Source organism: Zalophus californianus, chromosome 2 (genome assembly GCF_009762305.2).
Source record: "Zalophus californianus isolate mZalCal1 chromosome 2, mZalCal1.pri.v2, whole genome shotgun sequence".
Taxonomy (NCBI): Eukaryota; Metazoa; Chordata; class Mammalia; order Carnivora; family Otariidae; genus Zalophus; species Zalophus californianus.
In genome coordinates, this window is record NC_045596.1 from 127,067,854 (window position 1) to 127,093,432 (window position 25,579).

Sequence of the window (25,579 nt, forward strand, 5' to 3'; positions counted from 1 at the left end):
ATCTGTCTTTTGTCATCAGGGCTTGCCTTTGTTATACTCTTTAGTGTCTAGGAAAATTGGTCTGTGTATAAAACTCCAGGCCCAGTAATACCTTTAACCCAGCAGGCAGACTGAATGAGGAGGGAGGTGGCAGACCTTCTTATAACTGTTCTCAAATACTTCATTCTAAATAAGCTGCTGGTTGAGACTCAGGCCCATGAACCATTTCCCCTCTGCTGTTGGGTTTTAAAGTCAGTCTCGTCAGAATTCAATAGGACTGTCTTATTAGGAAGAGAAATCAGGGGGAAAACCGAGGAAGCATTTCTTTTTTCCCCCCAATAGATCACTTTTCAAGGTGGCTGTAATTCAAGAGCATGGCATGAGTTGGGCTCTGTATCTTCAATGAAATGTTATTTGCGATAAAGGGAAACTATTCTCTTCTTTTCATGTATTGTCAAATGAATCTAACCACCTTGCTAATGAAGGCATCCGCAACGTGAGCTCTAAAAACCGTGTGTTTTTATTAGTAACAGGGCTGCTGATTTCCATCTCGACACATTTATTGATTACCCTTTGAGTCCCCGCCCGTGTACCAGGTGCTTTGAGAATTCACCCTGTAGGTCAGACACGGTCGATTCTGCAGTGAGTGTGCAATCCTAAAGGACGGAAGAATGCGTTAAGAAAACCGAGAAAGGAAATGGACTTAGCCTAGAAGACAGGAAGCTAAGGGTTTAACAAGAATCCCAGAATAGGAAGGACAGTTGAGTTTGGGGAGGTGGCATTTTCCTCTCACCCTCTCTTTGTGTGAGCACAGGGTGAGGCACACTTGAAATTACAGGGGGTGGAGTCTCCCTTTACAGTGAGGAATGCTTTCCAGTTGGAAAGATCTGAGCTGTGCTGCCAAAGGAAGTGGTGGGTCTGTCGGAGTCCAGAAGAAGGGAGAGTGGCTCTCTGTTTTGGCTGCCCAGCAGCACAGCCCCTTCCCTTCTGAGCCTGCTTCTCCAGCCTCCCTTGGAGTCTGGCAGCGCACCGCAGGGCCCTTTCATTCAGGGAGTATGCTTGTGCTCGGGTGGCATCCATTCTCATGAGGTTGTGCGGACTCTGAGAGCCAGAGCAATATGCTGAGGATAGTCCTTCCTTACCCAGGAGGTGCTCGGAGACTGACCAGTGACGGTGATGTGGTTTTATGGTTGCTCAGACTGCAACTGAGAGGAATCTTTCTGAAACAACTAGTAAATAGTCAAGGAACGGGTGGAGAGATCTTGGGGAGACTCTTCAGATCTTTGCTTCTGAGCGGAAACGCCCCAGAGTTTCTCTGTTAACTCTGACCTCAGAACCAAACTCTCAAATAGTACAAAATACATGTCTTATGTGATACTTGGAGTACTTTAGTAACCAAATTCTACTGGACGAGGTTCAAATATAACGGCTCATAGGTTGAATTACACTCTGGTAAGTTCTATTATAATGAAGTAGTAGGGTACAAATTATGCACACACGGCATAGGAAGGGAGGCTTCAGAAATAATTTGCTGACTGCTCCTTGGAGAGGTTTATGATAGGCAAGAGGAAATGTATTATATTTAATGAATTAATAAATATTTAATTGATTTAATATATTTAATGTATTACAGATACCTTGAAGGAAGAGTAAAGGGGAGACACTGGCTTTATTTTTAACATTTTTCCTTAAAATGTGTTGCTGATGTCATTGTGGCCATCATTTTATTTATTTATTTTCTTTATTATTATTATTTTTAAAGATTTTATTTATTTATTTGACACAGAGAGAGACACAGTGAGAGAGGGAACACAAGCAGGCGGAGTGGGAGTGGGAGAAGCAGGCTCCCCGCCGAGCAGGGAGCCCAATGCGGGGCTCGATCCCAGGACCCTGGGATCACGACCTGAGCCGAAGGCAGACGCTTAACGACTGAGCCACCCAGGCGCCCCTGTGGCTGTCATTTTAATGTCTTCCTTCCTCAGGTATTTTAAGAATAAGTAGCCAAACGTCCTGACTTTGGATGTCACCTCTGTTTACCTCCCCGGCCTGCCTGTGGTGGAGTCAGTGACGGGTGTGGCCTAGAGGTCGAGGAGCAGAAGGGAGGCGGGAAGGGCCGGGAGGGAGGGGGCCTGACTCATCGACTGCACACTCTGCAGACTTGGAATAACTGAGCGTCTTCTGTCCTGAATTTTTGGCTGAAACAGTGGGGCTGCTCGCTGAGAACCAGCGTGTCTGTCTTCCCTTCCGTACTTGCGTGTTCTTCGTGCTGTATGTCCTTGGAGGGAAGAAGCTGGCTGTGGAGGGTGCACCCCGCCGCTGTCCTTGGCTGCCTGGCCACTGGCTTGGATGGCAGCCGCAGGCAGGTCTTAGCCAGTGTGCCCTGTTCCACGCGATGCAGCCTCATCGATCCCTTCCTCCCCGCTGCTTTCAGTGGGCAGGGTTCAGATGGGTCTCACCATTTCCTCACCCTCCAGTGAGAGCCGCTGAGGCTGAGGGCTCACAGACGCCCCGGGGGAGCCCCCGCTTAGCTAGTTTTCTCCCTACCTCGAAGGAGACGCCAAGGAAAGGTGGCTTCTAACTTGGAGAGGCTGCAGCAGTCACCTGACCCCACTCCCTGCCACCTGCCTAAGCGACAGAAGGTAGGACCCGTCTGTTTGTTCCAGTGTGACTGGATCACAGAAAAACAATTAGCAGGTGGGAAATTTGTTTTTCAGGACACACACATAAACCTGCCATTACAGGGAGGACTCTGGTGCTAATTTAGCTGCAAACGGAATTGCCCAACTCAAGCTGATTACCAAAAGGTCAGAATGTCTATATGCTCCGTTTCACTCCTACGCTAGGCATTAATTTCATGCATGTGCTGCCGCGATGGTGGCCGTGCTTCCCGGGCTTGGGTCTGGCCTCCGTTTCTGAGAGAGTTTTGAATTACAGAAGCAGAACCTGACACATGGTGTGAACTCCTCCCTTCCTGCCCATCCCCTTTTTAAAGGAAAACAAACTCTGTTTTGTCCCATTTCTGGAGAAGCTTGAGATATTGATTTAAAAAAAAAAAGTGTGTGGTTAGAGCGCTTAGGCTGAGATAGAAAGGAGTAGATTGACCATGAATTCACTTGCTGTCCTGTTGGGAGCACTGATCCCACCTGTACATACACACACTGCTTCCAGACTCAGACCACGCTGGGTCGGAGCCTGGAGTGTGGGATGGGTGCCGGGAACCAGGGTGAGGGGATGGCAGACAGGCTTGTGGGTTCCTTTCGTTATTGCCATGTACTGGAGTGCTTTTCAGATGCTTCTGACCGTAATGCACAGCCAGAAATTTATCTTATGCTTTTGAGTGTGTGTGTGTGTGTGTGTGTGTGTGTGTGTGTGTGTGTGTATTTTTTACTGACTAGATAATGAGGCACATGCATATGTAATATATCGCATTACATATAGTTTGAACAAAACAGACACACAGGAGTTTCCCAAAACAGTACCTACTCCATGCAGCGTACCCTAATAGTTTTGGTTTGAATCTGGTCTACACCAGGGGTGAACCAATACATTGGTTTCACTCGCCACTTTTGGATGTCAGACTCTAGTTTGAAAACACCAGTTTAAGGGACTGGTGAAGGCGCTCGGTGTGAAGGGGGACCCCAGGTGAGGGCAAGTGGAGGGTGGAGAAGGTGGGTGAAGTAAGGGGTTGATTTCAAAGGATCGACTCAACTGGTCTTGATAGAAGTCGAATTAAGTCCCCCAGTTCAGGGCTCAGATTCCAATCTAGAACTGGGGCTAGAAAGTTACTCACAGAAGGGTAGCTTGCCAGATAACGTTGTTTAGGTTCATGCTTGTGGTTTATCTTGTCAAAGATGATTGTTTGTGGGCAGGAATTATCCTTAGGTTATTGCTGTCATTATGGTCTGCCTTTAGTTAGAATTAACATTCCTAGTCTTGAGTGTCCTTAAGTTTTATTGTGTCTTATATGGTAGTAAGGTAGAACCTCATTTATTAATTCTACTACTATTTCTACCTAAATTTGTAGCTACCTGCAATTCCTTACAGAACAAGAGAAATGGATACTGACAGTCATCTGTAAAGCGAAAGGTCTTAGGTACACCAGCAACTGATTGTCCTTCATAGTTGGACCACGAAGAGGATGCTACTGTCCTGTTGGGTGAATACTTCCTTTTTGGAGTATGAGTGGCAGGTCTGGTTTTGCATTCCACGTGGCAGAGCTTCTTTCCCCTGGTGGTTCAGCGTTAGCTTTCTAGCGATCATACTTAGGCTCTGGTCTCATCCTCGTTAAGGAGGTTGCCTATTTGGAGGATTAAAGGAAGATTCTGAAAAGTAAGATAATGGGGCAGGAAAAGATTTTTCTGGGATAAAAGGCTTCTGAGGGCTCCTCGAACACAGAGGAGGGAAGAGACAGAAAGAGAAGGGAACCAGATTTTCTTGGCTTGGGTATTAGTTTAAGGTGAGGGTGACCTTGATTTATAAAGAGATTGCAAGTGGATGCTTAATAGAATTGGGTTTTGCGTATTTATACCACGTTGTGTAAATGCTGCCCCTCCAAGTGTTTTTCTTAAATCCTCTTAGCTTATAAATGACAGCTTTGATTGCTTAAAAAAAAAAATAAAATCTTTCATTTATCCAGCCTAAGAGTAGTAAACAATAGATGCTTACTGCCCTGCTTTCATGTCAGCCCCCAAAGACTGAGACTTCTAAAGGGTTTGTTGCTGTGCTTTTGAGCTTATTAAGGTCATGTGTAACTTAAGGGGGGAAAAGCTGATGGTGCATTATTGGTGCAAAGGCAGCCCCTGGAATTCTGCAGGACGTGTCAGCTCAGCAGTGCTCAGTAAGTAAGGTTGAAAACGCACTATTGCAGAAACTGCATGCATGCATGGCCCATTCGAAATGACTAGTGGTACTTTTTTTCTAGCCATCAGGATTGTTAGGGAATTAGACTTCTGCTACATGACTTTGGATTCAGTTTCTGCTACAGGACCCCGAGATTGCAGCAGCGGAATGGGTGCGAGCTAATGGAGCTGTATATTTGGTGGTGTTGTGAATCGTTTCCCCTTTAGCTATAGTTGGTGATGGCTGTTATTCTGTACGTTTCTATAAAAAAAAAGTCCCCACTCAGAACAGAGGGCCAGAGAGAAGAATTAAAAATTCAGCTCAACTCTGGCAAATGTAAATCACTAGGACCTTGGGGGCTATCATTTATTCAGGAAATGTTATATTCGGTACCTTCTCTGTGCCAGGCTCTGTGCATTGCCCTAGAGTAAGTAACACACGAGCCATAGCGTACGTCCCGGGACAGCATGAAGAGTGCCGCGAGTGTGGGACTGGAGAAGACCAGGAGACACAAGGATAGAAGCAGTGGGTTTCAGGAGCAGGGGCAGCCTGTGAGAAGCACTCTTCTCAAGGTAATTTATTTGCCAAGTGGTTGAGGCTTACCTGTTTCCTTTGTTTTATTTGGGCCACAGCGAGCTCTGTAAAGTTGGTCAGATGACACGGTGGTGTGTTGAATGTTTTGAGGGCTCGAAGCAGGGGCGCTGAGCTGGACGGGGAGACTTTTTGCACTCTGATGCGTGCGTGCCAGGGGTGAGCTGTCAACCCCGAGAGGGTGAGTTCCCATGTACTGTATAGGCATGCCTTGCTTAGCATAAAGAAAATGGACAAAACCGATCTGGTCGTCTCTTATCCACCTGTACTCCTGTATCTGGAACAGACCTAAGGCCCAAGAAATATCTAAAAATAATTTAAGCCTTTATGTACAGATGCACCCACATGGTGCCTGTCTATATCTATAGAGCAGATTTGGAGATCTGATTTCTAAACTGATTTGTGGATTCTTTTTTTTCTTTTTAATGTTATGTTAGTCACCATACAGTACGTCATTAGTCTTTGATGTAGTGTTCCAATGAGTCATTGTTTGCGTATAACACCCAGTGCTCCATGCAGTACGTGCCCTCCTTAATACCCCTTCAACAGACAAACGGATAAAGAAGATGTGGTCCATATATCCAATGGAATATTACTCAGCCATCAGAAAGGATGAATACCCACCATTTGCACTGACATGGATGGAACTGGAGGGGATTATGTTAAGTGAAATAAGTCAAGCAGAGAAAGACAATTATCATATGGTTTCACTCATATGTGGAACATGAGAAATAGCGTGGAGGACATTAGGGGAAGGAGGGGAAATCGGAGGGGGAGATGAACCGTGAGAGACTGTGGACTCTGGGATGGGTTAGCCCGGCGATTTGTGGATTCTGAAGGCAGAAAATTATGAAGAGAAGAGGAGTATATTATAAAAGGAGTGACCAGTCACAGTATGATAATATGATAGTTAACACTTTGAAAGGAAGGAAGAAAGAAGTGAAAAACTGGAAAAGAGAAGATGTAATCACTCAGAAAGCATCGCCATCTGTTTCACTTAGCATCAAGTGCATTAGACTCAGGGCAGGGGAGATTTCCAAGATTTCTAGGGGATACAGTTGGAATCTGAGATTTGGAGCTGTTGCCTCGGTGATTTTCATGCCTCCCAGGTTGGGTTATTTCTCTTCTACAGACAGTAAGGCAATGGATGACCCCCGTTCATCAAGAGGTGTTGTATTTGCTTTTAGGAAGACAAAGAATTATATATGACTTCTGAAAATATTCCCTATCAAAATGTTTAAAATTTGAAAGATTTAAGTACCAAATCCTCGGCACTTCGAAAAACCGGACTCTTGAGAGTCTTCTCTTCCCTGAAAGACTCACATTCTACTGCATAGGAAATTCACACCACGTAGACAATACTCATTTGTATTATAAAAAAAAAGTCAGTTACCTTATAAGCGGTAAACTCTTATTGCACTTTATAAATGACACTTTATGTATGTTATACAGATTTGACTTGCAGTTTTCCAGAAGCCCATCTAAACATCTGCAGTACTTTGTGTCTGTCCCTCTTATTTGCCACTTATGATGTCATTATTTCGCTTACTAGATTCTATATCTGAACCCATCTTCCTGGACAGAAAATGTGTTCTTATGTTTTCTAGCTCCTGTACATAGCAGGTCCAATAAATATTTATCAGATGACTACTAATGAAACAGTTATACTGGGCTTTCTAATTAATCCTTTACTGACCATGTAGATACTTTCCATTATCTCTTTTTCCCCTTTGTGGTTACACACTAAAATCTTTATGGTATTTGAACTGCATTTGATGATTAGAGGTGTCAGAACACTTGAATTGCTTTTTTATGTCTTTGCTTTTCCCTTACTGAATTAAAGGGCGGAAGCAGCATGAGGCATTGTGGAATGTGAATAGGTTATAGGCTTCAGATGCGGCTCTGAAGCGGGTTCTGGTGGTTGGCGTGTCCTTGCCTTGATGGGGTCACTGCGGTGAGGCAGGGGCCTTTGGGGAAGCATGTACCACAGCACCGAGAGGACGCTCACCTGTGCTCACTCTGTCGTTGGTCCCAGGTGACTGTGGAGGAGGTCATGACCACAACTGCGTATCTGGACCTTTTCCTGCGTAGTATCTCCGAGCCAGCACTACTCGAGATCTTCCTCCGTTTTATCCTCTTGCACCAGCACGAGAATGTCCACATCCTAGATACTCTCACGAGCCGAATCAACACCCCATTTCGGGTAAGGAGAGCCCCAGAGGAAGGGACTTTAATAACTCAGAATGAATTTCAGGAGAGTTTGTTTTGGGAATAAATGAGGAATATTCTTTTTTCTATTTCCCCCCCTTTTTTTCGTGTAGCTGTTACTATTATGACACCATTCTGAATTCCATTGACCAGGTTTTAAGTCCATCCTGCCTAGAAGACAGGCTAGCCCTTTCTCACTGGGGCAACAAATTTCTTAAGTGGTCTGATGGTATGATAAAAAGCTTACCCCCAAAAGGGCACAATGATTTTATAATACACCTTTGGGTATCTTCCCTGTTTGGCTGTTTATCTTTCGTTTTTGGAAATTAGAGGTTGAAAGAATTCTTGTTTTTGACTGAACTTCTTAGAAAAGTATATTGTCACACCCTCAGCACTACTGGAAATGGAACCAAGGAGCATGTTTGCCTCAAAGCCAAGACACAAGCCAAGCGGAGCTGAGGTGGGGGGCTAAGAATTCCAGGCAGGGAGCTGGCCAGGGCATATGCAATTTTCTGTCAGCCCTGTCTCGTAAATTACCAGTGTCGTGTTTGAAAATAACTTGGGGAAACAGGTGCCAAGCAGGAGATCATGTGTGTGTGCACGTGCGCGCGCGCGCATTGGAGAGTTGCAGGGGCACATTTATGTGGATCTTTAAAAGTCGGAAATAAGAGCAGAGGCATTTTGTAGGAGGTTAATTCTGCGTAATGGCATAATTCTAGGCATAGGCTTCCTAATCAAATCCTGTAGGAGAACTAAAAGTCTTAACACACATTCTCTCTGGCAGCACCATGTTTTTATCAAAGCTGCTAAAAAAAAGAGGCCATTTTATTTTGTAATTCCGATTTACTTTCCATCTGTGGGGAGTAGAGCTATCCTTCCAATATCTGAAATAGAATGTGTGTTTATTGCTTCCCAGCTCTGTGTGGTGTCCCTGGCATTATTTAGAACTCTCATCGGTTTACATTGTGAAGATGTGATGTTACAACTAGTTCTAAGGTGAGTTGTCATCTTTTGTTCTCTGTAAAGGAAAACTCAAATCTCTGCTATTGCTATTATATTTTTCTTGGGGCAATGGAAACTCAATAGGGGCCATGCTTCTAAGGAAAAAAATTATTAAGGATATCAGTCTAATTTCTGTATTATTTCCCAAGGTTAATTTTAGTTTTACTCTTAAGAGTTTTTAGGAGGCTGAATACATTGTATTATAAAATATGCTCCTGGAAATAATAGGCTGTTTGGAAATTTTCAGATTCCGTCCTCTGCTCTGCGGCTGAATGTCCTTCTCCTGAAGTACATTTTTAGGGGCGTGTGGTATTGGAGACAACTTTCCCAAATATGAAATGCTCTTGATATATAATCTCGATGACTCTTGCTCTCCTAATGGTACACCTACAGCGTGCACTCTCTGACCTCTGAGTATGTTTCAATTAAATTCAGTAAATATTTAATGAGTGCTTCCTGGGTACAATTCAGAAGAGAGTAGGGCATGGGGTGGACAGATTGGAAAGGACTTATAAACAAGGTAGAAAAGGTACGACCCTCAGAAGTACAGGGGAGAAAGGTTTTGGCAGGTGGCTGGTATTTGAGGACAGGTGTCAGGAATCAAAGTAGACAGCCATTGGGATGACGCTGATTTGCTCATTAGGCAGAGCGCCTCAGGAACACTGAATCCTGCCTTGGCCCAGCTCTGCCTCTCCTTCTGGGGTCCCCCAGGGGAGCACCTGCTTTTGTAAGGGAGGAGAGGGAGAGTTGGCTGGTGTGTGTGACTCCTACCTCCCCCCGTGGTGGTAGGGAAGCCAACCAGGGTTGCCTGGCACCGCCTCCCCCTCACCAGCCCCGCTTAATGGATGTTCTGACCCTTCCTTTGACCCCTCCTTGGGAATAAGGGCAGAAGAAGCCTAGGGCAGGGGAAAAGGGAGGAGACTTGGACTGCCCCTGGTCACCATTGGATTTTGACACAGTGTGAGTAGGAGTACTGAGGAGATGGCATTCCAAGTGAATGTGACAGCCATTTCCAGCATGCTAGCTGTGGGAAAGTAGGGGGATGGTGAGGTGATGGTGGGAACAGGGGCCTCACCCAGGAACACGTCAGAAATGCAGATGCTTGGTCACCGGGGTGGCTCAGATGGTTAAGCGTCTGCCTTCGGCTCAGGTCAAGGTCCCAGGGTCCTGGGATCGAGCCCTGCATCGGGCTCCCTGCTCGGCGGGGAGCCTGCTTCTCCCTCTGCCTACCTCTCTGTCTCTTATGAATAAATAAATAAAATCTTAAAAAAAAAAAAAAAAAAAGAAATGTAGATGCTTGGCCTCCTCCTAGATGTGCCAGCTCAGACTCTGGGGGTGGGTGGGGCCCAGCGAGCTATGCTTTGACGAACTCTCCAGAGGATTCTGCTGCCTGGCTAATGTTGAGAACCACTGGTTTAAGGAAGGGTGCAGTGCGGCGAGAGCATTCTGCAATGCTGGAGTGATTAAAAAAGCCGGGCTGGGTAACGTGGTGGTGGCGTCATGGTGGAGGCCTTACAGTGTCGCCGTTTTATGGGCGAGCATCCCCTGTTCATTTTCTTCTCAGTGTAAAAAGAGTTTTGGGGCTTTCTAGGGGTTTAGAGTAGGTCATCAGTAACTGATCTTAAGGCATTGGCAAAGACCAAATCTAATCACGAGGAGAGAGCCTCAGTAGTCTGGCTAGGACATTTGAGGTAGAACGTCCCATCCAGAAGGATTGCTTTGGCCTCCCATCAAGTCTCTGATGACATGACAGATGCATTAGCAAGGCCTGAACGTAATCCGTCATGGAGACTTGTTAAAGCCCTTTTTTATTGCCAAAAACCAGACTTCGCCTCCAGCAAGGGGTAAAACCTGATCATATTTAAATGTTAAATTCTTAACCACTGCTTCTTGGGCGGCATGAAACGCAGCCGTCTTTTTTCAGAGTCCCTGGAAGCCTGCAGAGCTTCTCCCCTCTGAGCGGCCACATCCGATTGAGCCTGGCTGCTGGCAGCTAGCCGTTCAGGGCCCTCCGCACATGGATCGAACACCCCTCGCCTTTTGTCTACTCATAGAGCGGTGCTCATTGTGTTCCGAACTGTCCTCAGAGATTGCATTAGCTTCTTTTTGAGGCCCAGGCATGTACCACGTGAAGGGGAAGAAATCGGCTCGTGGTTGCGACCTTTCCATGTCTGGGTCAGGGCTAGTCATTTCCAGGGCGTTAGAGGGACTCGTTTTGCATGGGGTCGTGGAAGACCTGTCCCACGTAACCACCTGCTCTTAGGCTCTCTGAGCCCGAGTACCTTCCTTGCTTCTTGAACTGAGGATGATGGTGATGATATAATGATGATTGTGGCCCTTGATTTAATATTTTCTTTTTTTTTTTTTAAAGATTTTATTTATTTATTTGACAGAGAGAGAGGCAACACAAGCAGGGCGAGTGGGAGAGAGAGAAGCAGGCTCCCCACTGAGCAGGGAGCCCAATGCGGGGCTCGATCCCAGGACCCTGGGACCATGACCTGAGCTGAAGGCAGATGCCTAACGACTGAGCCACCCAGGCGCCTCTAATATTTTATTTCTAATTCCGCCTCGCTGCCTGAGGGAGTCGACGAGGGGAGCGGATGAGGGGACGTATGTGGGAGTCAGGCATGTGGCGGCCTTGCGGGAAGCCTCAGCCTCCTGGTCTCCGTCTTCTCAACAGCGGCCTCTTTCCCCTCTCACGTTTTCAAGTATTTTTAATTGTTGTAACATACACATAATGGAAAATTTCCCAGCGTCACCGTACAGGTCAGTGGCATTAAATACATCCACGTGGTGGTGCAGCCTTTGCTACCATCCATCTCCCGCTCCCAGTCACCCTGCCACGCAAACACCCTGTACCCAGGACACACTCACCGATTCTCCCTCCTCCTGCCCCTGGAGGCTGCTCTCTGCTCTTCCACTTTGTCTCTGTGCATTTGCCGACTCGAGGGACCTCATCTAAGCGGAGTCATACCCTTTGGGTACCTGAATCATTTCACTTAGCATAGTGTCTTCAAGTCGTTTCCCGTTTCCCCTTCATGTCAGAATTTCCTTGCTTCTTAAGGCTGAATAACACTCCATTGTTATACCACATTTTGTTTGTCCATTTATTGTCGATGGGCCTTTTTGGGTGGTTTCCACTTTCTGGCTGTTATGAACAATGCTGCTGTGAACATAAGAGTGCACGTACCTCTCTTCAGCACCTTGCTTTCGGTTCTTATAGGTGAGTTACCCTGAAGTGGGGTTGCTGGTTCACATGGTAATTCTACTTGAAATCGTTTCTGTTTTCTGTAATAGCGGCACCATTTTATGTGCCCACCAACAGCGCACCAGGGCTCCAGTTCCTCCATATCCTTGCCAACACTTGTTATTTTCTGCTCAAGAAATGGTGTTTTAATAATCAAGCAAAAATGACAGGCAGATTTGTAGAACCAACTAGAGCTCTTAGAAATAAAAACTAAATATTACAATGAAGAATTGAAGGTTGGGGTAAATAGCGTGTTTGAAGACACAAATTAAGAGAGAATTAATGAGCGAGGAGATGGATTGAAGAAGTTACTAAATTTGCAGCAGAAAGAGATAAAGAGATTAAAAAATGAGGACAAGGCTATGATGGTGGTGGTTAATCTGATAAAGGGTGACGCATCCCATTAGAGTGAGAGTGATCTGCTGGCTCGACTTGACCTAGTCTGGTTTTCGAATTTCTATCTCAGAATAAGGTGTTTGGGAGAATCAGTTGTGGTGGTATTTGTGAAAAATGTTTTCAAACACTGTAAAGTACTACACAAATTTAAAGGAGGAGAATTCCCTGGAAAATACATTTTAAACTAATGAAAACATTGTCTTTTCTGATATAGAATCTGTACAGAAGCAAGGACAGTGAAAAATCCTTATTCTTCTAGTCATTTAAACTTTTATCTGAAGGGACATAAAAAAACCAGATTTATAATCTGTCCTTTATGCCACTGTGGGGGTTCAAATGTGTATGATAGACTCGTAGATCTGGAGACAGCAGAGCAGTCAAGATTCTGTGAATCTCCTTAAATGAAGCTATTTGTTAGGTGATAAATAATATCGTCAATAAAAAATTGATGATATGTCAATTTTTGTTGCAATCCAAATACTCTTCAATACTGACATTTCAAAGTGATAATCCGTTTGCAACTGATATGTTTCTTTCAGTTAGCATAATGTTAGGAAATGGAAGTTGAAATAAGGTACCCCAAAAGAGAGGCTATTTTGGTGAGTGAGAGCCAAGCAGAAGCTGTCCACCTCTGTGGATGTGATGTACAATAGGCCAAAGGCAGGCAGGAGATGTTGATAAGCAGGGAAGTGACAGATTACCCCATGTCCCTGGCACTTTCCAGTTTAAGCAAAAACAATTTTTTAAAGATTTTATTTAATTATTTTGAGTGAGAGAGAGAGAGCGAGTGAGATCGAGCATGCGTGGGAGGGGAGGGGCAGAAGGAGAGAGAGAATCTCAAGCAGACTCCACGCTGAGCGCTGAGTCCAACATGGGGTTCCATCTCACAGCCATGAGATCCTGACCTGAGCTGAAATCAAGTCAGATGCTTAGCCCAATGCGCCACCTAGGCGCCCCTAGGCAAAATTTAATTGCTTAGGCAAAATTTAATTGCTTAGTACTCTGAATGCCATTTCTGAATATTCTGGTAGGGCTTCCCCACCCCCCCAGAAGTGCTGGTCCATTGTCAGGTTTTTGAATTGCATTGCCTGTTACGTTCAGATAGAGGATGTTTTGCTCCAGGAGAAGCTGCATGTCCACTTCAGGAACATTTCCATCTTGCATGCAGTTAGGTGTCTAGAGGAGAGTGCAAAAAAAAAGAAAGAAAGAAAGAAAAAAGGCAAGCCAGCCTAGGGTAAGATGAATAAGAGAAATATGGTCAAAATGTCTTTGAAAAACAATCTTTTGAAATGTACTGATGTTGCTTTGTAGATTTTGGCCTATCCGGGTGTTACCGAGGTTCTCCCCACCTCTTAGAAGCACCGTGCTTACTTCATTGTACTCACTTCACTGCTTTGTTTTGCTTGTGTTGCCCGTCAGTGTAACATGCAGTAGGCAATATATGTGCTTCGTTATTGATTGTCTGTCACTGAGTTATTTCCGAAGCGATGATGATGACTTGCTTCAGTGAGTGATATCCAGGAAAACAGACAGTAGGCGCAGGGTTGCTGAGCCTTGGTTGGGGAAGTGATGCAAAAAGGGGAGGACAATACGGACAGTATCATTTTTTCCTGCTGTATTGTAGGACGGCTTTGGGTAATCCGGATGTCTAAAGTTAGTTATTCGTTTCTGATTATTTTTACTACTTCCTGAATTTAAACAAAACCCCCGAACAAAGTAAGTACAGTACACATGAATAGATGGCTTGATGACAAACACCTATATTAAATTCCTGAGTGATTTTTCTCCTATTGACAGCCACTTCATTTTGATATTTGACATGAGGGCAGCTTAAGGCATTCATTCTGTTCCTAATCTTTCCCTGTAAACATTGGGAAGACAGAAGGTCAACGCATGGTTTTCCCGCTCTTCCCTCCGGGATAATTCTTTATTACAGAAGCACACTAGAAGTACTGCTTTGAATATAAGGTGGGGTGGGGGTTATCCATTTGAACCGACTCTCCATTTTCAATTTGATAGAACCTCTCCTTCAACCTATAGAGGAATCTCTGTTTATTTGATTTACTCAGAAGAAAATTCTTAGTTTCTTCTGAAAACCTGTGTTTGCGAAGTTGCAAATTCCCAATGACTCTTTATTCTAATATAATTTCAAGCTACCCACTGGTGATATTTGATAAATAGCTTTATTAGGTTTGATCCAGTGTTCCATTTTTAAAAAATACTTCAAAACAAGGAGTAGAAATCTATGTATATCAACTTAAATCATGAACTATGCTTGGTTTGAGCTGTAAGTAGTCATTGAGTTCCTGCAGTATGTGAATGCAGTGAAGCGGTTTATTTCTTAAATAATTAATGATCAAAATAAAGAAACAGTAAATCCTGTGTCATCTGAGTTTCCCTGGGCCTCACCAGCCTGTGAGAACAGATCAGTTCATGTCAGCAAGCACACGGTATGTTTTTCCTGATCCTCACCCCTCATGTAAGACCTTGGTCTTAGGGAGGGGTCTTAACTCATGGTCACGAACAAGTCTGTCCCCCACTGTCGTTGCCACAGTGACGTCTGGCATGGCCTCCTCATGCGCCGTTTCTTCACCACTGGCATTCAGATACAAGACCCCAAAGCCGGGCCAAGAATTAGCACAGACCCGCCCCCTTTCCCATAGTGCCTTCCCCTCTCTCCTTTCTGCTTGTACGACCTTTGGTTTCCATGCACTCCAGCTTATGAAAGTAGATGGCACCACCACAGACAGGCAGGGGTCTGTCTGCAGACGGACCAAAGCAAGATGAGGCTTCAGGTGTGTGGGGGGCTGGGTGCCTGAGGGGGCTGGGACCCCCTGGCAGAGCACTGGGAGGATGGCTTGGGTTTTTTTTTGAGACTGGAAGGGGTAAGTGGCAAGGTTGTCATTTCATAGCTTGAGAGTTATTAAGGCCTTTACTGTAAAGCACCAGGAAAGGAATTCAGTCTGTTTTCTGCCTTGACTCGGGCTCTAGCAGTCGGGCAGCTGTTAATGTATACGTAGGTTTTCCTCATTTGGATCAACAGGAGATGTGGGAGAGTTGTTTTCAGGCCTCAAGACATACCCTGAAAGGTGTACTTTCATCTCTTTCACCGAATCCCGCATCATAGCTCGTTGTCATCGGTCCCGCCTCTTTCTCAAGAGCCAAAAACAGAACCAAAACCATTCTGGTTGATTGAAGATTGTGGTTGTTCGTAGAAGGGCTCCGGGTCTTTGGGAATTGGCTCCCGCACACACGGGACCCTTGGCTCTGGTATGACGCCTCCATCCCACTTGCTCCGTCTTTGTTTAAAGAAGCAGGATAGTCTTTCTCCCTGTTCAGAAAGTAAGCCATTTAAGCAAACTTTATTCTACCTGTGAAGCCCACTGATGTGCTCCAAGAGTCAGAAACGTTTGCCCAGATTTTCTTGCCTCTAGGTTCATAGTGATACTAATTTATTTTTGATCACCAACTAAAACTGTTTTGTGTAAAAGGGGGCCCAGTGCTCCTTGTGAGCCGCTGTGATATTGTGATTTATAATAAGAAATACATATTTGGTCTATGTCCTGTGTCTGGCACAGAGCTCCTTAAACCTCTGGAATTTCCGGAGTGATGAGAGGAACAAAGGTGTGTTTGTTATGTTAATGAGGCCAACCTAGGACCCAGCCTGCGGATGGAGGCTGGTTGCCAGGAGACCCAACCAGGTGATTAGAGGGTTAGAACTCAGTCCCACTCCCCTGACCTCTGGGGGAGGGGAGACGGGCTGGAGGTTAAATCAGTCGCCAGTGGGCAGTTATCTAATCAGTCACGTCTGTGTAATGAAGTCTTCCTAGAAATCGAAAAGGATTGGGTTCAGAACCTTCCGGGTTGTTGAACACATGGAGATGTGGGGAGAAGGGCACTCCTGGAGAAAGCATGGAGACTCTGAGCCCTTTCCCCACACCCTTCCCTGTGCATCTCCTCCCTCTGACTCTTCCTGAGTTCTATCCTTTTCTAATAAACCAGTGATCTAGGAAATAAAATGTTTCTCAGAGTTCCCTGAGCCACTGCAGTATATTAGTTGATATCCAGGGAGGTTGTTGGAACCTCCGACTTACAGCGGGTTGGTCAGACTGGGCTTGCGATTGTCATCTGAAGTGTGCGTATGTTGGGGGACAGTCCTGTGGGACTGAACCCTTAACCTGTGGGATCGGACGCTATCTCCAGGTAGATAGGGTCAGAGCTGAGTTGAATTGAAGGACGCCCTGCTGGTGTCTGGAGCATTGCTCGCTTGTTGGTGTGCGGAAACCCTTCCCTCTCTCCCTCACCCCCATGTTGGAACTGGTGACCAGAACACCTTTAGCCACCATATTTTCTCACGGTCAAGGGATAGCAGACCCATTAAGAGAGGAGATGGTTGGTGGAGGTTTTAGGGCAAAGGACCTTACGTGTTCTGCAGAGGGGTGGTTCTGCCAGAAGAAAGAAGCCCTTGACAGGTCTTGAGCTAGGGAGTGAACGCTGGGGGCTGGTCGGATGGATGGATTGGGAGTGGGAGGAGGACGAGTCCAGCCCCTGGCCGGCACTAGTCTGATGGGAATGGGCGTCGCAGAGACCGAATGCAGCCCGTGTTGTCCCTTCCAGGTATCTGATCCCTTGCAACCACATGATGCTGAGCCAGAGATGGGCCGTGAAGGAGAGAGACTGCTACTCTGTTTCTGCGGCCAAGCTGCTCGCCCTGACCCCCGTCTGCTGCTCCAGCGGGATCACCCTGACGCTTGGCAACCAGGAGAGGGATTTTATTCTCTGGTCAAAGTGTACGCACACTAGCTCAGGTAAAAGGAACTGGCTAGGGGCTGATCTTTAAACGAAAGGATGCCAGATGCCATTCCTCCTCCGGATATGTGTCTCTTTGGGTAGAGGGGGAATAATGTTGTGTGTCCCATTTCTTTAATGAATAGCCTGGGTGGCGGTCTTCTTCTGCTTCGTCCGGAGTTGTGGCCACTTGGTAATCAGGGTGCATTGAAATGCCCACCGGTCACCGGGTCAGTGTTCCCAGACCTTTATTTTAACCAGGCTTTCTCTTGCATCCTCAGAGTACAGATATGGAAACATGTGCCAGCAGGTGTGGAGATGGTTATAGCTAGAGACAGGATTAGCCCTTATTTTAATTTCCAAAATGACTCATTTGTGTTTGCTTGCCTGCCAATAACCTGTCATTGTACAACTTGAAATTCGTGAGATGGCAGCAATATCTGATTCATTTGATTGATCTACTGAGGGGTTTTTTTTAAAATAAATATTCTATTCTTTAAAAATAGGACTTAGAGTACATGTGCTCTTTGCCAACTGCAGTTGATCTTACACAAGTAAAATTTAGATGGTCACCTATATCAGCCTTGGCCCTCAGGCAGGCAGCTGCAACAAGGGGACATTTGTTCATGCTTGGTGGTCAGAAGGCTATTTCAGTTCAGGGAGGTTCTCCCTGACAAAGAGTCCAGCCCTGGGAATGACCCCGGTGTTTCCAGTCTGTATTCTGATAGCCCCCCAAACAATGTCATCCTGTCGACCCAGGTACCATCCTGTTAGAGAAAGCATTATTTTATCTAAGAGCTGGGCTCCTTGGCTAAGAAAATATCAGGGTGTTTGGTGTGAGTGTAATTGTTACAAATTAAGGTTGTCGTATTGATTCTTTAAATAAAGATACAGTGTCTCATGGAAACTAATAATTTATGTGGCAGGAAGACAAATTGGATTTTAAAGATATTTTCCGACGAGGTAAACCAGTACGGTTATCTTCTCTTTTCCTTCCTGTAGTCATTTTTTAGAACCTCTTTGAAAATTGATGTCTTTTTTATTTACTAAGAAAGTTGTTTCAAGAATGATGCTGGGGCTGACCTTGCTGCAGAATTCCAAATTTAAGTTAAGCAAACCATCGCCGAATGCCCACAGCTTTTGCCACGTTCTTTCCCTGTCATCACATTGAATCCTCTGAAGAAAGTAGTGTTTCCATTTTACAGATGAAGAAACGTACTCAGAGGACGTGACTTGTCCAGGGTTACACAGCTGATAGGTTCTTCCCACTCTTCTGCTCTGGGGTTGCCTTCCCGTGGATGGGCGCCTAGTGGATGGATGGCTGCACAGGCAGGCGGGTAGACAGGTCATGTCATATCCAGTTCTGGCCTGGCCTGGTAGAGAGGTAGACGATGAAGAGACAAAGATGCTTGCAAAAGTGTGGCATCGAACAAAGTGAGCACGGAGGTTGACCACCGACAGCCTGTGCTCGGGCCGTGGCCCTGCCACTGACTAGTCAGTTGGGTGATCTTTTGTCTCTGAGCCTCAATTCCTTTGTCTGTAAATGGAGAAGATGCTATCTGCCATAGAGGTCCTTCGGGAGGAGTAGTTAGTGTTGGTAAAGCACCTGCTGTAGAAGAAATGGTAGAGTTCTAGGTCTCTGTCTATGCTTCCATACTTCTGTGAGGGCAGGGGTTCTGTTCTTAGCATTCCTTCTTCTTCTTCTTTTTTTTAAGATTATCTCTCTATTTATTTATTTAGAGAGAATGTGAGTGGGGGCGGGGGGAGAGAGAGAGAGAATCTCAAGCAGACGTGGAGCTCGATCCCAGGACCCTGAGATCATGACCCGAGCTGACATCAAGAGTTGGACGCTTAACCGGCTGAGCCACCCGGGCGCCCCCTTAACATTACTTCTTTTTTTTTTTTTTTTTTTTTTGGTGTCAGGAGTGGGATTAACATTCCTTCTTAAAATCTAACCATTTTTTCTGATTCAGAAATCGTTTAATCAGAAATGATTAGAGCTAAAGTAGCTGGGGAGGCAGAATCTTAGCACCCGCGTGAGTCACATCCGTGTCCACTGCCTGTGTCCGCTCACCTCTTGGAAGGGTAAGCAAGGGGCTCGTTCTGACTCATTTGTGCCTCCCATGGCAGGGACCGTGGAGCAGCCACGGGCTGAGGCGTTCTCTCCGTCAGCCTGCATCGTGGAGTATGGCAAAGCCCTGGACATCAGCTACCTGCAGTACCTGTGGGAGGCCCACACCAACATCCTCCGCTGCATGAGGGACTGCCGAGTCTGGTCCGCCCTGTATGACGGAGACTCCCCCGACCCCGAGACCTTTTTCCAGAGTCTGACAGAGCCCAGTGCTCTCACCTCCCCCTGTCCCGTGGTCGGGCTCCCGCAGCAACTCCCCAAGAGGACCGGCCCCGCGCTGGCTCCCAGAAAGGAGAAGAGCCAGACCGAACTGGAGTGGGACGACAGCTACGACACGGGCATCTCCTCGGGGGCAGATGTGGGCAGCCCCGGGCCTTGTGATGACCTGGAGGATTCAGGCCCGCCGGTGCCCGCTGATCCCCCCAGACACATCCAGGAGATGAAGAAGAATGCCATCCTGCTCTTCAAAGGGTCCTACATCGAAGAGTCTGACTTTCAGGATGATGTGATAGTGTACAGGTTGTGCGCCGAGAAGGACGCTGAGGACACCAGGAGTCCCCAGGAGGGAAGCGCAAGGCCCTCCAGCCCCGGCCAGACTGAGGATCGGGGTTCCCCCCTGAACAACGGCCCCCTGCCCAGCCCTCAGTCAGAAACAGATTCAGAGGAGGCCAGGGCCAGGGACAATTCAGACCCACTTCAAAACGTATCCAAGGAACCAAAACAAGAAGCTGAGCCTGAAGGAGCCCTAGAGTCAAACTCCGAGTTAGCGCCTCCGCTCTCCGAGGCAGAACCCAAGTCAGACCTGATGGTCATCAACCCGGCGGGTGAAGACTTCATTGCCCAGTATGACCAAATCATTAAGGAACTGGGCTCTGGCGCCGAGGGCTTGAGAGAACAGACTTGCCCCGCACCCGATCTCTTGCATCTCCCAAAAGAGCAAGAGGGGAAGGAAGAAGAGAGTGAAGGAGAAGAGGAGGAAGCGGAGGAGCGGGAGAAGGCCCTGGAGGAGGAGGAGGACGACGATGCCGACTTTGATTCTTTTATAGCAGAAACCCCCACCACTGATGCCGTGCCATCCCCATTTGGGCCGAGAGACGAGGCTGCCTTTGCCAGTCACCATCCTGTGAGGACTCCGAGCGCCCCGTTCACAGGTGATGATCTCGCATTGCTTTCTGATTTCTGCTTTTTTGAAAGTCTGTATTGCGGCAGGGGAGTGAGGTAGGGGGAGGGAAGGAGCATTATCAATTTACCTAACAGAGGGGGTCACAGTGTTTCTGTGAAGAGCAGAGAGGGCTGGTTTCATTTTCATTTTATTTTATCTTGTTGTTCTAGCAATTTTTTTTTTCTTTCCCCCAGCCAATCAGAGGATATATTGCACAGTTGAGTAACTACTTCCCTTGATCCGTGTGTGATAAACTAATAGGACCGGTGAAACCACACACAAAAAAAATCCAGTCTCATTATTTAATAGCCTCATTTCCTTTAGCTTAATTACTTTTTCTCCATAGCATGTGTTTTTAGGTGTACTGAAAAAATTATGGTTTCCCCCACTAGAAGGCACAGGTGTTGGATTATTCTCTGCACTTCCCCAGCACCTGAACGGGGAACAGAGTGCACAGTGGGTGCTCAGAATACCTGCTGAATAAATGTAGCTGTGTACACACATTGGAGACCGTTGGAGTTAGTTACACCTTTGCTTGGGAGCTCATTTCAGATCATCTCAAAACCTTTATCCAAAAATAAGCAGGCTAGACCCCACATAAACCTGTAACTCTGCCAGAGAATGGGTGTGTCCGGTGATACACCCCTAACAACGGGGCAATCATATAAGAGCCGAGGGGGTAGGATAGGGTATCAGATAAGTGGATCGAGTTGAGGCATTGTGATAGAAAACATCATTAAATATTAGCCAGTCAAATCTGAATCTGCCAATAATGGAGCAGAAGGAACTGGCGCCGAGTGTTCATCAAATGCAGGGAAAGCTGGGTCGGGACCCCTGAACAGCGTTCGGGCAGCGAGGAGAGGTCCCGTTAGGAGCTGACATCCCAGTGACCTTGGAGTCGGGCTGTGGGGGGGGCCGATCCTGGCTCTAGCACTTGCAGCTGTGAGGTCCTCAACCCCCTGATTGCTCCTGTGGGGATGGAATGTGATACTGGGCACGGGGTGCATGTGTGTTGTTATTGCCGTTATTAGAGGCTTGCCCTTCTCCGGCCGGCGGGGAGCAGCTTGGTGAGTCTCCAACCATGCTCCACTTACTTGGGTCACCCGAAAGAGAAGAAATCAGATGATCTTCTGGTCCAGCCCGTAGGCTTAATGTAATTTCAAGTAGCTCTCCCACCCTCCTCCAGGATTTATTCATCTATTTACTGATGCCTGACAATTTAGTTAAAGAGGGTGAAAGCTTTTAATTCCACAATTAAAAGGCTTGAGGTTCTAGTTGAGGTAACATTTCAGTGTGAATGGGTTTTAATTAAAAAATTCAATCAGTCAGTCAATCATAAGTAAGAAGAATTAGATAATCTCAGTTTTCCCAGGTGATAGGGCAAAGGGGAAGAGAGGGGAGGGACCCGGAGGGCCGTGGCTGCCTGAAGGAGGGGCAGGGAGCTCAGTGGAGGGAAAGGGGCACTGGTCCCCTAGCACACACCCCCATTTTACCTGCGGCCTGCGCCCTTGACTCTGACCCAGCTGGACATCCCAACTTTGCAGCTTGCTCTCCTGGAAGTGCCAGCCACCCAGGGCTGATGAGGGTTGTTCTTTAGAATGCCAGCTTTCTTAGAAGGGAGCTTCAGCCCTGGGAAATATGTAGATTGAGGAAACAAAGTCTAGCTCAGGGCAAGGAGTAAAATCTAATACAACACCTTATTCAGTAATATCAATACTCTGCATAGGATACACAGGAGAACCAACACAATGTAATGTGAGTTTTTTGATACATAGAGATAATTTTAACTAAAACTTTGCTTTTTTTCCCCTCCTTTGGAATTCGTACACAGCTTCAGGAGAACATCTTTCCTCCTAACTTTGTAGTTTCCAAACTACGTTAACTTCCATCCCTCCATGGAATCCTGATTTCCACTGAAATGAATTTGCTTCTCAGCAAAATCAAAGCATTCCGTTTCATTTACCTAATTAACGTTATTTGTGCATTCAGTAACATCTGATTGACCTCCTAATACATGGCAGGTTCTAGGCCAGATACAAAAGACAGAGAAACGAAGGAATTCCCAGGCTTTCAGAGGAGACGTGGCCAAAGAAGTGTGCTCACTTAGGAATGCATTATTAGCGATGTCTGGCATGCCCTAGGGGAGCGCAGGCTGGGGAGCAGAAAGACTTCCTGGAGGAGGGGCGCAAACGGTGGACAGGAGCTACCAGGTAAAAATAGCCCAAACGATGGTCCCCGGCAGAGGAGACAAGGGGCAGAAGACGAAGGAGCCTGGCCGTGCGTGCGTGGGTATGAAAGATCTCGGCTCCCGTGAGGCACTGAGGTGTTTGAGACAGGAAGCCAGAAAGCTCTGGAGGTGGGGCGGGGGCGGGGGCGGGGGGGGGGGTCCCTGGGCTAAGCTGGGAAACAGGGACCGTGTGCTGCCGGCACTGAAGAACCCAGGAGTGTTGCAGTTGGCAAGTGCTGTGACTGGTCTGTGTGGGCAAGGCCAGTGCGGAGTGGTGTGCAGAGTGTGCCCAGCACACTGCAGGGGGTGGGGACACCTCCGGAGGAGCAGGTGGGAGGCGTTTATCATTGGATCAGAGTTTAGAGTGCCCTAGTGCTTTGTTCCTGGGAACCTGTCACAGGCCATGTTCACACCCGTGTGCCAAGAGGTAGACACAAAGATGTTCACTGCACTGTTGTTTATCATAGAAGAAGATTGGAAACAACCCGCGTGTCCACCAGTAGGAGATCATTTTACTATGTGGTACCCAAGGCAGCTGAATAGCTTGTGGCCTTGAGATGAAGGAGACAGCTAGCTCTCTGTGTGGGTGGGGGACAGTCTCTAGGATACAGTGGTAAGTGGGAACCTAAGGGGCAGAACAGTGTGGGGAGAATGTTGTCACTTGGTCAAAAAAGCCCACAAAAACGAAAACCAACTGCGTGCCTGGGTGGCTCAGTTGGTTAAGCGTCTGCCTTCGGGTCAGGTCATGATCCCGGGGTCCTGGGATGGAGTCCCACGAGCAGGGAGCCCGCTTCTCCCTCTCCCTCTGCCTGCCAGTTGCCTACTTGTGCTCTGTCTCTCTGTCAAATAAATAAATAAAATCTTTAAAAAAAAAAAACCCAACAACGAAAACCAACTAGGACACGCACATGGAGGCAAGATAGCGTGTTAAGAGAAGCAGCACTGGAAACAGATGGGCTTGATTATGGCTATGACTTAGCATTCTGCTGCATCGTTAAATGGGGATAAATAATAAAGTTCGTAGCATTCTGTAGAATATTTAAGTTGATGCATGAAAAGCGCAGAACACTGCCTGGCACATAATACGTGATTAGTAAATGTTTTTCATAATAATTCAGTCATAATTATTTTATTATAGATAAAAAACATTTCTGGAAGAATACACTCAAATCTGTTAACAGGGGTTGCGTCCAGGGACGACACCTATTCTTTATTTTATACTTCTGGAGTGTTTGAAGAAAATTAAAAACCGTGTTAATCTCTACTAACATAGAAGGACTATTGCCGGCATCCAGGCAAGTGATGTTGGGACTCTGGGCTGAGGCCGAGCTGGCAGGGAGGCAGAGGTGAAGGTCGTCATTCAGGAGGTATTTCCATGTGGGACTGGCAGAGCCGAGGCATGGAATGGATGGCAGCTCCGTTCTTGGAGTTAGGAAATACAGGAGGCGCGGGTGGGTAGACTGAGGCAGGAGACGAGGGCACGCAAGAGGGGAGGGAATGAATGACACGCAGTCTCGGTTATTCTGTGAAGTTACTATTTTCTGGGTGGGGAGTCTGCTTAGCCTAGAAGAGGAGAAGAGGGAGAAATAGGCTGTCCAGCCCCGAACACATCTGTGGCTACGTTTTTTCTGATTTTCAGCTGCTTCTGAGTTTCCCCTAGCAACTGTTTGTTGCTAAGCAGTTTTTTTTTTTAAAGTGCTAGAAATCAACTAAGAATAAAAGGGGAATCTGAAAGGGCTTCATATATGTTTCTCATTGCACATGGTAAGAAGTGGGAATTGATGTCATTAGTGGGTTATGGCAGTCGTTGGCCTTGACCTAATGTTCTGTCGTGCAAGGGGGATGGCGATGCCACTCACTCTCCACAGGGGGCTGGTTGGTTGTCCCTGCCTGTAGGAGCCGTGGACCGGAGCTGGTCTGCCCTGGTTCTGCATGCTCAGCAGGTTTCACGTGCTCAGGATGGCCCGATAGGCCAAGTGCAGTATCGGGGCCACGGGAGGACAGTCCTGGGCTCACGTCAAGGACATGTTTGTAGGAGATCTACCCACCTAAAGTGACTGAGTTCACCTGTCCTTGCTCCCTCTGGAGGGAAACAGATGCCGAGCCAGGGACTGCAGGGGAGTGGGGTGGGGGGTGGGATAAGCTAGGAAAGGCTGGGCCGAGTTGAAGTGGATGAGGGTAGTGGCCTTCTCCCCGTACAGCCACCTGGTGAGCTTGAATTGTTTGGGATGCCTTAAGAAGAGTTACCCATGACATTTCTGGGGGTTTTGATGAAGCCCCATTAAGTGGCTTTCAAAGTGGGAGTCCGATCCAGCTTCTGAATGTGTTTGACAAACTCTCCCAGTTGTGTTCTGTGAGCAAGGCCTCTGCGAAGGCTCTCTCTTCGAAGAGGTCACTGAGTGCCCCTGTTGTGTGACGTGACAGTGGAGCTCTGTCCCCATCCCAGAGGTGGGGACACTGAGACTGATGTAAACACACGAGGGGGTGGTGCCTTTTTTGTCCTGTAGAAACATCCTGTAGAAACATCCTCTGTAACAGCCGCAACAGGAGTCTTGGAGTCTTGCCATCGCCGTTACTTGCTTGCAGCGGTAAAGGTGTTTAGGATTGGTGTTGCCACTTCCCGCCGATGGCTTCTGTTTTCTTGTAGAGGGTTTTACTCTCTCGCCACTAAGGCTTCTGACTGAAGCATTTTGTGGCGAAGTATGTTTTTGTTAAACTCATATGAATATTGGTGACATCTTCATAAGGCACGTTTATTTATCAAGGGTGATGTGCTTTTGTTAGAAATAGGCCGTGGTTTCCAGGCATCATCCATAGCTCCACTGGGGGAAATACAGAATTCTCATTCATTTTGCTTAATGGGTCACTTTTATGGTAAAAATGGAAAATGTCCTTATTAATGCCAGATTAATTTTTTTTTATTTTTCACTGTCTTCAGTAATTCCAACATAAAGCATATTAATTTTCTAGTGATCCAAATTAGTCAAAGCTCCTTTTTGCCTAATTATT

At 46.7% G+C, this 25,579-nt stretch overlaps 1 protein-coding gene across 2 annotated transcripts in view; it reads left to right on the forward strand.

Annotated features, from left to right (window-relative positions):
* Positions 1 to 25,579, forward strand: part of FAM160A1 (family with sequence similarity 160 member A1) — a 228,412-nt gene that overhangs the window by 190,077 nt on the left and 12,756 nt on the right. For both annotated transcript variants that reach the window (XM_027597673.2, XM_027597674.2), the window contains 4 exons: positions 7,445 to 7,612; positions 8,534 to 8,613; positions 16,880 to 17,070; positions 19,181 to 20,332. In XM_027597673.2, the coding sequence (XP_027453474.2) occupies positions 7,445 to 7,612; positions 8,534 to 8,613; positions 16,880 to 17,070; positions 19,181 to 20,332 (1,591 nt within the window). The remainder of the gene's footprint in view (positions 1 to 7,444; positions 7,613 to 8,533; positions 8,614 to 16,879; positions 17,071 to 19,180; positions 20,333 to 25,579) is intronic.